This window comes from Parasteatoda tepidariorum, chromosome 8 (assembly GCF_043381705.1).
Source record: "Parasteatoda tepidariorum isolate YZ-2023 chromosome 8, CAS_Ptep_4.0, whole genome shotgun sequence".
Lineage (NCBI taxonomy): Eukaryota > Metazoa > Arthropoda > Arachnida > Araneae > Theridiidae > Parasteatoda > Parasteatoda tepidariorum.
This window is the reverse complement of record NC_092211.1, coordinates 39,703,431-39,714,632: the sequence shown is the minus strand read 5'-3', so window position 1 is coordinate 39,714,632 and position 11,202 is coordinate 39,703,431. Positions and strand designations below refer to the sequence as shown.

General features: G+C 30.2%; 3 protein-coding genes across 3 annotated transcripts; all 3 read right to left on the bottom strand.

Annotated features, from left to right (window-relative positions):
* Positions 1-1,346: 1,346 nt before the first annotated feature.
* On the bottom strand, positions 1,347-1,796 carry LOC107438144 (uncharacterized). Its single transcript, XM_016050351.2, has one exon. It carries the CDS (start codon positions 1,794-1,796, stop codon positions 1,347-1,349), a length of 450 nt encoding a protein of 149 aa, XP_015905837.2.
* On the bottom strand, positions 1,793-2,915 carry LOC107438146 (uncharacterized). Its single transcript, XM_016050352.2, has 2 exons — positions 2,323-2,915; positions 1,793-2,225 (listed from the first exon to the last, which is right to left on the bottom strand). The coding sequence occupies exons 1-2, from the start codon at positions 2,913-2,915 to the stop codon at positions 1,793-1,795; spliced, it is 1,026 nt and encodes a 341-aa protein (XP_015905838.2).
* A 315-nt stretch (positions 2,916-3,230) lies between these two features.
* On the bottom strand, positions 3,231-4,691 carry LOC107438312 (uncharacterized). Its single transcript, XM_043044436.1, has 2 exons — positions 4,409-4,691; positions 3,231-4,288 (listed from the first exon to the last, which is right to left on the bottom strand). Exons 1-2 carry the CDS (start codon positions 4,689-4,691, stop codon positions 3,231-3,233), a joined length of 1,341 nt encoding a protein of 446 aa, XP_042900370.1.
* Between the last annotated feature and the right edge of the window lie 6,511 nt (positions 4,692-11,202).

Here is an 11,202-nt window from a genome sequence, read left to right as displayed (position 1 = left end):
CTTACATAAAAGTGAGATAACATTTAAAAAATTCCCTTACATGAAAGTAATTTCCTGTAAACAATAATTTTATATAATTTATTATCCTTAATAAATAATTCATTTTATTTTGAAAGCATTTTAAGTATAAAATCACTGAAATTTAAGACTCGAAAGTAATAGGAAATCAATACCAAAAAGAACGAAATTACTACAACACAACGATGCAAATATAATAGAATAAAACGAAATTGAAAAAAAAAAAGAAAAAATTAATTATTTTTTTTAAATATTTGTATAGTATTTAAAATTATATAAAAAGGCATTTTAATGTATGCATTATATTACGTTAATCATAAATTTAGATAGAATTGAATTCAGTTTTCCTTAATTGAGCATAAAATGGAAATTTTTATAGGAATTTTAAGATTTAAAATTTTTTTCGCTGCAGTAAAACAAAGTCTAAAACAACTTTCCTCGTTCAAGTTTAAAAGATACATTATTAATATAATGTATTTTAAATTATTTTATCTATTCTCTAAAATTCACTAATAAAAAGCACACTGTAATAAAATTGATTACTGAGAAACACCAAACAGCATAATAGAGAACAAAACGGAAATAAATAAAATATTTAAAAAGAAAAACCTATTAAAAGTTTATTAAATGATAGAAATATTAATCTTTTTTTATTTTTTATTCAAGAATCAAAATTTCTATGAACTAATGATAAAGTTATCATTAAAACATCAGTGATTAACAGAAAGCATTATACAACGTTGGCTTTATCCAAATTTTTTTCAGTAATTTCGGTATTTATGATGGTGCACTTTTAATTATATAACAAATTTGCGTTTGGTAGTCAACAGTTAACACATTACAATTTTATTAAAAAGATATTTGTTTTAGTGGACGCGGGGATTTCAAAAATAAATTCCCAAAAGCCCGCCATTCCCGAATTTTTGATAAATAAATGAAAAGGTCCATCTCAACAAATCTGTTACAAATTAAGAGGATTTTGTGTTTCTCTAAAACCACAGGAGGAAATGTTTCTAAATAAAGCCTGAAGTTCGCACACCTCTTTCCTTTTGACTGTCAATGAGTTCCTATGCATCACTGTCAAGCAGCTCACCCCCTCCCAATCACTACTACCCATTCACCCTTCAGAGTTCCCCACTGACCCCAGACGGTCGTTAAGTAGTCCGGACTTCTTCAGGCCACTTGGTCTTTAAAGAGTTAAGCCAAGCTAATACAGTTGTTGAGTCTGTCCAGAAATGAACTTTGTCCGTCTGAAACTGTTTTACTATTTCAATAGATGGACGAGCTGCAATTGTGGCACCAAGAAGTTCAAGTCGAGCAATCGTTGTTTACTTTTTCCCGCTAGGTGCGATTCTTGCTTTACTCTGTATCAGGTGAACTTGAACATTGCTTTCATCTTCTATTCTCAGGAAAACTACTGTGAAATACGCAAATTTACTGGCATCACAAAATAAATGTAATGAAATGCGCTCGTAACCTTTGTCACAATGTAACCACCTTGGGATTTCTATGTGCTTTAGATATTCAAGCTGACTTAGCCACTTTGTAAAATCTTCTCGTGTTTTTGTGTCAACTTCATCGTCACAACCAATTTTAGCTTTCCACAAATTTTGTAACCATAATTTTGGTCGTAGCGATATTGGGCTAGTTATCCCCATAGGATCAAAAACTCTGTGTGAAGCAGCTAAAATGCTTCTTTTAGTGATTTTTTCATGTTTTATGTCTTTCATATCAGGAATATTAATTAACAGAGTATCACTTTGTCTATTCCACTTCATTCCAGAATATTGGTCCCACTAGAATTAGGTTCTGATGGGTTAGTAGACTCCCACCCTCGTAAATGAAATTGTCTTTCAGCCATAATATTAGTAGCAACTACTGTGAATTGTTTCAGCTCTAATTCAGTTTTCACGCTTGTGAGGCAATTATCTACATAAAGACTGCATATTAGTTCCTGTATAATCTCCTTCGGGTATTTTTCATTCCCTCCCATTGCTTCTTCTAGTTTATTATTTAAATGGTATTGAATAGTGGCTCCTAGCAAAAACGAACTACAAGAAACGCCAAACACAACTCTTCGATGACGAAAATGTTTCAGCTGTCCATCTTCTCCATACCATAAGAATCGCAAGAAATTTCTATCATTTTCATAAAGACTTATTAGCAAAAAAGCCTTACGTATATCAGCTGTTACACCAAATCGATATCTTCATTGAATAGAATTGATATCTTCATTCATTGATAGAAGTAATTCCCTCAATGATCTTATTTATCATTGAGGGAATTACTTCTATCAAATTTAACCCTTTTTCTACACAATCATTTAAAATAGGAACTCCTTTTATCTTAGAAGAAGCATTGAACACGGGCCTGATTTTAGTTGTGCTGCTCTCCTTTATCACAGGTCGATGAGGTAAGTAGTGACAAGGTATTTCCATGTCTTCTTTTGGAACCTCTTCAATTATTTCCTCTTTCTCCCAGTCCTTGAACACTTCTTCATAGGCATCATACAATTTGTCGGTTTTCAACTTGCGTGTTTTCATTTGCAATCTCTTTAACGCCAAATCATAATTATCTGGCAAAGGCAAATGCCCATCAAGCCATGGCAGACTAACTATAAAACGGCCATCTCCTTCAACTTTCACTGTATTTAAGAAATGTTCCATTGAGGCTTCTTGCAGTTCCTCTCTAGATTTTTGTTCTGAAGGATCTTTTATTCCTAAAGAATCTAATCTCCACAGCTCAGAAATATCCATTTCTTTTACTAAAAGGTAAGTAATCAACATTGCGTTGATTGACGGTAAATCATATTCAGGTGCTTTCCCTGTTAAAGTCCATCCCAGTAGTGTCTCTATTGCTACTAATCCACGGGCCAAAACTCTTCTTTTTCCAGTCATAAGTTTTCCTATTACGTCAGCTCCAAGCAGAATTTGAACTGGTTATGACTCATTTCCGACGTCTGACAACTTTATATTCATTTCTTCAAGCTCTTTAAACCAGGGTTCTAAGCTAACAAGTGTTATAGTATCACAAATAGATGCTTGATCTGAAGCTTCCATGTTACAAGTCAAGTTATTCTCTGGATTCCTTAATCTAATTCTACAACACGTGTGCTCAAATTTATCTGATTTATGACCACCAAACAAAGAGTGTATGAGAGTTTCTTTTCTCAAGGGAACATATTCCATCTTTTCAGCCAAATGTTTTAAAATCTATGTTCTCTGTGATCCAGAATCTAAAACTGCTCTCACCACAATTTCTTTTCTATCAGATATCAGCTTTAGTTTCATAGTTTGAAGGAACACTTTCGGACCGTACGTGATGTTTGACATGTTTATTTCTGAACTTTCACTTTTCTGCCCAGATTTATCGGGTTCACGATTTTTTGCAGCTAAAGATTCACACATTAATACCACATGTCTTTTACCGCATATGACACATTTCATAAAAGCTTTGCACTTACGAACTGGATGTCCTTGCATTAAACAGGCAAAACAACACTGACTTTCTCTTACTATGTTCTTTCTTTCAGCTAAAGTCATATTTTGAGTGGAAAAGCAATCTGAACTTTTATGTTTCCCTGAACAAAACACACACCCTTTCTTCAAATCTTTTACATCTGTAGTCAATAGATTTGCCGCTGTTGGAAATCTTTTTGTTGGCAAATCTCTTGCTTTCTTTTTAAAGGGTTGGCGTTTTTCATCAGATCCCAAGCCAAAACCTGACATGGCCAAATTAATTCTTTCTTCACCTTCCGTTTCTGCCTTCAGAAAAGCCATGATGTTTGTTAATCGCTCTTTGGCGTCAACTGAGGCAACGGGCGAAGAGCTTCGGTTCCAGGCTTTTAGAAACTCTTCTTGGACACAAGATTCTACCATAGGGAATAGTATTGAAGCGCATTTCTCTGTCGTAACACCTAACTTTTCTAAAGCTCGAAGATATGACTCTAGTTTGTCATAAGGGGACGTCATAGATATCTTTTCGTGCTTTTGAACGGAAACTATGAGCTTCAACAATTCCTTAACATAAACTTCGACCAAAAGGTCATCCTTGCCAAATCGGGCTTTGAGGCTATCTACTGCTTTGGTATAGTTTGCAGCTGCTGGAGGAAGGCTTTCTACAACTTCTCTAGCTCTAGATCCAACAGTTGTAGCTTGAATCAGGTATTGAAATTTGTTTTCAGGGGCAATATCTGTATCGTTATTAATTTGTTCAAATTGTCCCCAAAATGGTAGCCAATCTTTTAAATCTCCACTAAATTGCCTAAGTTCTAATTTTGGCAAATTAAACTGCTTTCTGGCACTGGCACTAATAATATTTAGCGGAGACTCACCGGTTCTATGCGATGTAGCTTGAAGTCTCGCCTACTCCAGTTCATGTTTTCTTATACTTTGTCTCTCTTCATATTCTCTTTGTCTCTCTTCATATTCTCTTTGTCTCTCTTCATATTCTCTTTGTCTCAATTTTTCTTCATATTCCTCCTTTTGTCGTCGATCATTGACTGTAGCTACCAACACACTTGTTACAAAATCTGGATCAGATAAATATTCTTTACTTTTCAAAATGATTGTCTTCAGGTCCGCTACAATAGCTTTTTGAGGTAATACTTCGCCAATTTCTTGGGCAACAATAATAAGATCTTCCCTTTTAAATCCTTTTGATGCTAAAAACATTTTTTAAATCAGAAGTAGCGTATCAACCGTCCTGTCGCGGACGCCACAAAATGTCGCTAATAAGTTAAAATAAATAATGCAGACGCCTTTTAAATAAAATCAATCAAATGAACTACAAGTTCTACAGATAAATGACAACAAATATAAATCTTTAATCTTTTAATAACTAATAATTTAGCACCAAAAACGGATTCTAAAAAATATAATTCTAAATTGCAGCAAAAAAGAACAACAACAAAAACTATCTCAGGTTGCCACGCAACCTAAAGTGAAATTTTAAAACAAATAAATCTAAAGAAAATTAAAGCTGGCGCTTCTGTCAAATATACATACGTTAATGACTTAAAATCTTAAACAATACGGAAAGATGAGTACATGAACCAAGTTTTAAATTCTTCATCGACTTCAATTGTCCTTGATCAGCAGACGCGGATAATACTGTAAGTCAAATTAATAGCATCACAGCAGAGGTTAATTGTTCAATAACATCACAGCAGAAGTAAGGTGTTCCTGAATTGTTTTTTTGACATTTAGGGGACATAAAAGTTTTAAACATCCAATATCAATTACTCCGCAGATGCCCAAAACTGTTGCTGTTACGGACATTGATAGAAACTTCTTAGGGAACGTATATAGGGAAGTGCTTTACCATTATGGTGCGTACTGGATGACCAAGGCAGCAAACATTAAAAATTTGTAATTAGACATTTCTGTTACGGACATTTATAGAAAAGTGGTATTAGATGTGTATAAGGAACAGTTTTATATTTCAGGGTGTGCGCTGGGAGACCAAGGCTGCAAACATGGAACACTTGTAATTAGACATTGTCCGAGAACCGAAATATTGTATTAGAAACTTGCAGAAGCACAACACTTTTTCTATTATGCGCATTTATAGAAAATTGTTATTGTATAAGGAAGTGGTTTACCATCAGGGCGAGCACCTGGTGACCAAGGCAGCAAATATTGAACATTTGTAATTGGACATTGTACCAGAACCAAAGTATTATATTAAAAACTAGGTGAACGTATGCGTCTTTCCTCCATGCATCACTCGTCTTTGCACCTTGTGTACTTACAATATAAAAAGTTATTTGAAGCTGGACAAATCATTTATTCTAACCCTGCATTTATCTTTATGCAACTATGTATAGTTTAGCTTCAATACAGAAAAAAATTTGACTGAGCAATACGATCTCTATGAAAAGTGGAAATTGTTTTATTGTAAGTAAATTAAAAGCTTCAACTATTCACAAGTGAAAAGACCCGAACTTGCTAAGTTGCTAAGTATGAAATAGGTTAAGTTATGGGCAACGTAGTAAACTTTCTAATTACGGTTGTAAAAACATTATGTCCTTAAGCAAGTTTCTACAAAAGCTATTTCTTGAATTAATTTTCAATAGATATTTTAATAGTTCTCAAACATATCAAACCGTAAAACAGATTTTAAAATGTAAATTCTGAAACAAATCTTTGAAGAGTTCTTGCGCAGTAAAAATTTATAAAAAGGCATTTTGCTTTTTAAAATAATCACAACAATAAAGTAATTCCCAAGAAATAGTGACTTATTTCATCATTTATAACTAAATAGTTTTTAAAAAGTGAAATATTTTATATATTTTGTAAGTCGCATATATTGCTTCAATTTCTTTCGATACAAAGTATAATAATTTTATAAATTATTTTTAAAACATTTTAATATTATTATATTTGATTAACAGGAAAAAACACTATGAGAGTTAAAAAAAAAGTTAAATATACTGTAAGCCAAAACTTTCAAGCACTTTCCTAAATACCTAATTTTTGTACCACTATTCTATTTTTAACCCCTTAACGATCGGTTAATTTTCAAGAAAACGGTCATAAAGGTGTCTATTTTGCCAAATACACGTATTTGATTAGTGCTAGTATTTAGTTCATAATAAACTAACTATTTACAGTTACATTAAAAATATCCTGGTACTGCTATATGGTGCGTAAAATGTGAAATAAAATATTTTCTGGGCAGAAGAAATGAATTAGTTTTGTTCTTATTGGCACATTACTACTAAACACTCCAGTCCGTCAATATCACGGGAGCAAGAAATAGCGAGCAAAACCTCGCCCCGTCATTTTACAGGAGCGAAAAGGAAGGGGTTAATACATTATTTGTGCAAATAGTAGCTTTATATTCAAATTATTTACTGGTTCTGGTTTTCAAAATTACACTAATGTGGTAAAATATACAATGCTAAAAAATAAATTTAGCCAAAGAAATGGGTTTTGTGCCATGCTTTAAAGTATCATGATAAAATTAACAAAATTTTATAGAATTCACCAAATTTTATCGCGTTTTATAAAACTATACTTTACTGTTAATTTTACCAAAATCATCACCTCAGCGCTTCGGTAAAAATTACCTAGCTTTTTGTTATTCTGATGGAACAAGAAATATTACAAATTTTACCACATTCTAGTAGTTTTCCCCAAATTTATTTTCCTCTATGCAAAATGAACCATATTCGTTTCCGAAAAAAAAAACAATGTATTTGTTTAATAACAATAATTATTTAAACTAACAAAGGAATTTTTGTAAGATGACAATATTATGAAAATCTAAAAATGTTTTTTTCCATTACTTGTGATATAAACATTAACTAAGTTAAAACAACTTCATAAAATTTTAATTATCATTCCACTTTTAAGCTTCCACTAATAAAACAAATTTTATTACATCAATTATTTCCAATTTATAATGTGGTACTTTTTATTACATAATAAATTCATCAAAATTGCATCAATGTATTACATAAGCATTATTATGATTAAAACTTCGCGTTTTCTGCTTAATCCATTAATTTCCAGCCACTATATGTGATCAATATCTGAAAAATACGTACATGAAAAAATGGTGGACCATATTTATTTAAAACTAGTAAATAATTCTTCCCGTTATCTTCCACTTTATCTTCAGAAAAGACCGAAAATTTTTCATTCAAATATAAACAATTCTATCATTTTTATGTTATGGTGCATAAAAAAAAAAACACTTTTTTTAAATAATTCCTAATTACGAAGCATGTGTTGCTACTTTTTTTTCTTTTGAAAAAGAAGGAATCACTTTTTTAAAACGGATGCTAGGCAAATATAGATTTTAATAATATTAAGGGTACAAACAGTTAAGTAATGAAATTCTAAGAGGTTAAATATAAAAAAGTAGTTTATAAATGTGTTTTTAGGCTCATTTTTTTAACGAAATAAATGTTTCAATTTTTAAAAAATAAGCCTCTTTACGTATAAAAAAACATAAAAGACTTTCGGTAGATTAATTTTTTAATAATTTCTTACGTGCAGTTCATTTTTTCTATTTTTATCCATTCTATTTGTATAATGGCAGTCTCAATTTCATGAAATAACTTGAAAAAAGTCTTTTTTTTTCAAGGAACAAATTGATACCATTGAAAAAGTTCTTAAAGAAGAAAAAGTGAATAATAATTTGTACTTTGAAAAATATACAATAATATTTCTTTTAAAAAAATTGGAAACAATTTACCACGTCATATTGTAAAGTAAAATAAGAAAGAAACTGGACTTTCTAAGTATCTAAAAACTAAAAAACCAATAAGAAAAACTTTCATAGAATATTAATCTCTTTACCCTTAAAATTTCCTAAATTAAAATGTATCTAATGAAAGGCATTTACTTTGTAAAATTTAAATACGGATGATTTCAACTCAAGAGAATTGGATAAGTCTTAAGCTGGTAACGAAGTTAATTTCCAAAAATTTTTCTTAGAGATTACTTCCTGAAGAAAAATATTTTAATTAAAAATTACATTTAAAATCGCACTTGTTTGTGTTGTTCTAAGCTCGAACATAAATGAAGGAATTTTGATAATTTTTTTTTAACTTATTATATACAGATTAATATATAGTTTAAAATTTCGGAGCATGCTGAACCATAATATTGTTCAAATAGTATTGTTCAAATTTCCCGCAACTTTAATATGCCTCTAAGTTAAGGCATATTATCGTACTTCATTTAATTCAAAACCAATTTAAAACCTTGCATCAAATTTTTTCCCTATTATAGTTTAAGTTAAAGATATTGAAGTTCAACATTGAAAGTATTTGGTGAAAGTCATAATCTGCTACTACATGCGACACAGCAACAGATGTTACAATTAACTAATCCTTTAACATTTGATAATTAGTTCAAGAACTGTTACTTTTAGTGAACCATTCGGTTAGATCTGCGACTTAGAAAAATACAATTACAGAGTTAAAGACAGGATTGCTAAAAACAAGTTTTATTGATAAAATAGGCAGTGAGTTTCTTTTCACAAAATATCAATTTGTTTGAAATTTATTGCATTTTCTATTTTTATTAGATGATTTTTTCCATATTTTTTTGTTTTAAATATAATAGCCATTACTGTAGGAAAGTTTACTTAACTTTCGAGATTTTTACTTACAAAGTTTGATTTTGAGTTTATGACGAAGGTAGCAAAAAAGAGAGAGAGGTAAGAAAATATGCTGCCGTAAATACAGCAATAATATGGTTTTCAAATCCAAGTAAATTTTTATTCCATAGTGATTTCTTCACGCATAATTAAAGAGAATAAATTTTATTTCATAAAATACTTTGAAATTTAAATTTTCACTTTTTTTATATAGTGATCATATTTCTTATCGAATTTATTTACCTATTTTTCACTAGTACAAATTGAGCTTAATATAACATTTTTATGCAATTTTTAAAATACTTATTACTTAAGGGGTGTTTGAAATTTACTATTTGATCAACTCACATAACTTTATTCATATGGGTGTTTATTGATATAGGTGCATTGTAAAATACCAATTCAGTGTTATTAAAGTATTGTGTTAAATTCTAATAAATATTATTGCTAATATTAAACTAATATTAAATATTATTAACTAATAATTTAACTGATATTAAATATTAGTTCAATATTATCTCAGAAGGCAGATTATAACTATATTAACTGCCATGAATTTAAAGAAATTGTTAAAAAAAAATATAAACTAATACTGAATACAAAAGTATGTCATTGTTTCCATTAAGGATTAAATTTTTAAAAGTTTCTAAGTGTTCTTTCTTTACTGAGATCTATCCATTATGTGCTTTTCCATCTTAATTGAAAATTTATTGGAAGAAAAAGTCAATTCGATTAGAATCCAAAATGAAAAAACAAGAAGAAACGAAAAAAAAGAAAGTAAACATTTATTAGCAATGAACAATTAATAGCAACGAAATAGAGACAGAAAAAACTATTATGTAATTAAGTGTCAGTTTCATAAGGACCACAAAGGAATCGAAATATCATAAAATGTTTAATTACATATATACATATATATATATATATAAATATATATNATCGAATGATGAAAGTTAGCTGGTCAATATGAGACAGATCGGGCGTACTGTCAACGCTTATGGAAAAATATTTTGCTGATTTAACTTCATTTATAATTTTTTTTAGAACCTGTTTTCCCATTACTAAAATTTGAAGAAAAAAAAGGAAAAAAATATGTGAAAATAAAAGAAATACCAAAATTGTTCTAAATAAGTGAATTCAAAGGGGGTGGGAGAAATATGTTGTTGTTGTTGTTGCTTATCCCCTTGGTCTAGAACCCTAGAGCAAGTCCAGAAGATCATGTAGTGTCAGCAAGTCATAGACAGTCTCTCCATCACTCATCAGTTGCCTCACAGAGGCACCAATACATTTTATTGTAAACACAATATGTATAATATTATATAAACGGCCCGTTTTTTTTAAACTTAGGTGTTAAAATAAATAGAAAGTAGTAACCAGGAAATCTAACGGTGAATTTTAACCACCAACGCCACCTGCTCTTAGGTTTATACGGTCAGCCATCCATTGAATTTGTGACACTCAATGTTCAACTTCAGAGCCTTGTAATATTAAATCGAATTTTAGAGAGGAAACCCACGAAAATCTCCCGGTGTTAGCCGGAGATCAATAAGGGGATTCTTTCTATCATTAAAGATATTTTAAATTAACACTGTGTTTGGCTTGAGCCAGCCCTCTGCAGGATTCATACCTGGATGGTCTCATTTGCGAGACAAGTACCCCTGATTTTTAACAATATAAATGGGAGGGATTTTTTATTTTATTTATATCGGGTATTTTTTTTATTCAAATCCAATTTTCTTCTATTTTTTAAATATTAAAATTAAAACTTTGATAAAATATATTGAAAACGAATAACTATTTAAAAGCAGTATTAACTGAAGTACTTATATATTGAATTAAAATGAATGAATGATCGAACTAATAATACAATTGTCACTAACTGAAGTCTGAAAAAAGTGTAATTGTTTTTATTCAAGCTCAATACTCTCATGAATTTGAAAGTGATGAATCCTTTTTCGCAGCTAAACATCAAATAAAAAATAAATTTAGATCAGGAAACACAAAAATATAAATTATCCATTGTTTCTAATATTAATTAAATAGAAAATTACCTATTTTAAACACCATAAA

Excerpts from the sequence above, each read along its gene's own strand:
- LOC107438144 (XM_016050351.2), bottom strand. The coding sequence starts at position 1,796 with ATGAAGTGGAATAGACAAAGTGATACTCTGTTAATTAATATTCCTGAT.
- LOC107438146 (XM_016050352.2), bottom strand. The coding sequence starts at position 2,915 with ATGACTGGAAAAAGAAGAGTTTTGGCCCGTGGATTAGTAGCAATAGAG. Across the intron at positions 2,226-2,322 it reads AATGATTGTGTAGAAAAAGG|ATATCGATTTGGTGTAACAG; the intron begins GTTAAATTTGAT and ends TATTCAATGAAG.
- LOC107438312 (XM_043044436.1), bottom strand. The coding sequence starts at position 4,691 with ATGTTTTTAGCATCAAAAGGATTTAAAAGGGAAGATCTTATTATTGTT. Across the intron at positions 4,289-4,408 it reads AGAATATGAAGAGAGACAAA|AACTTAGGCAATTTAGTGGA; the intron begins GTATAAGAAAAC and ends TGCCAAAATTAG.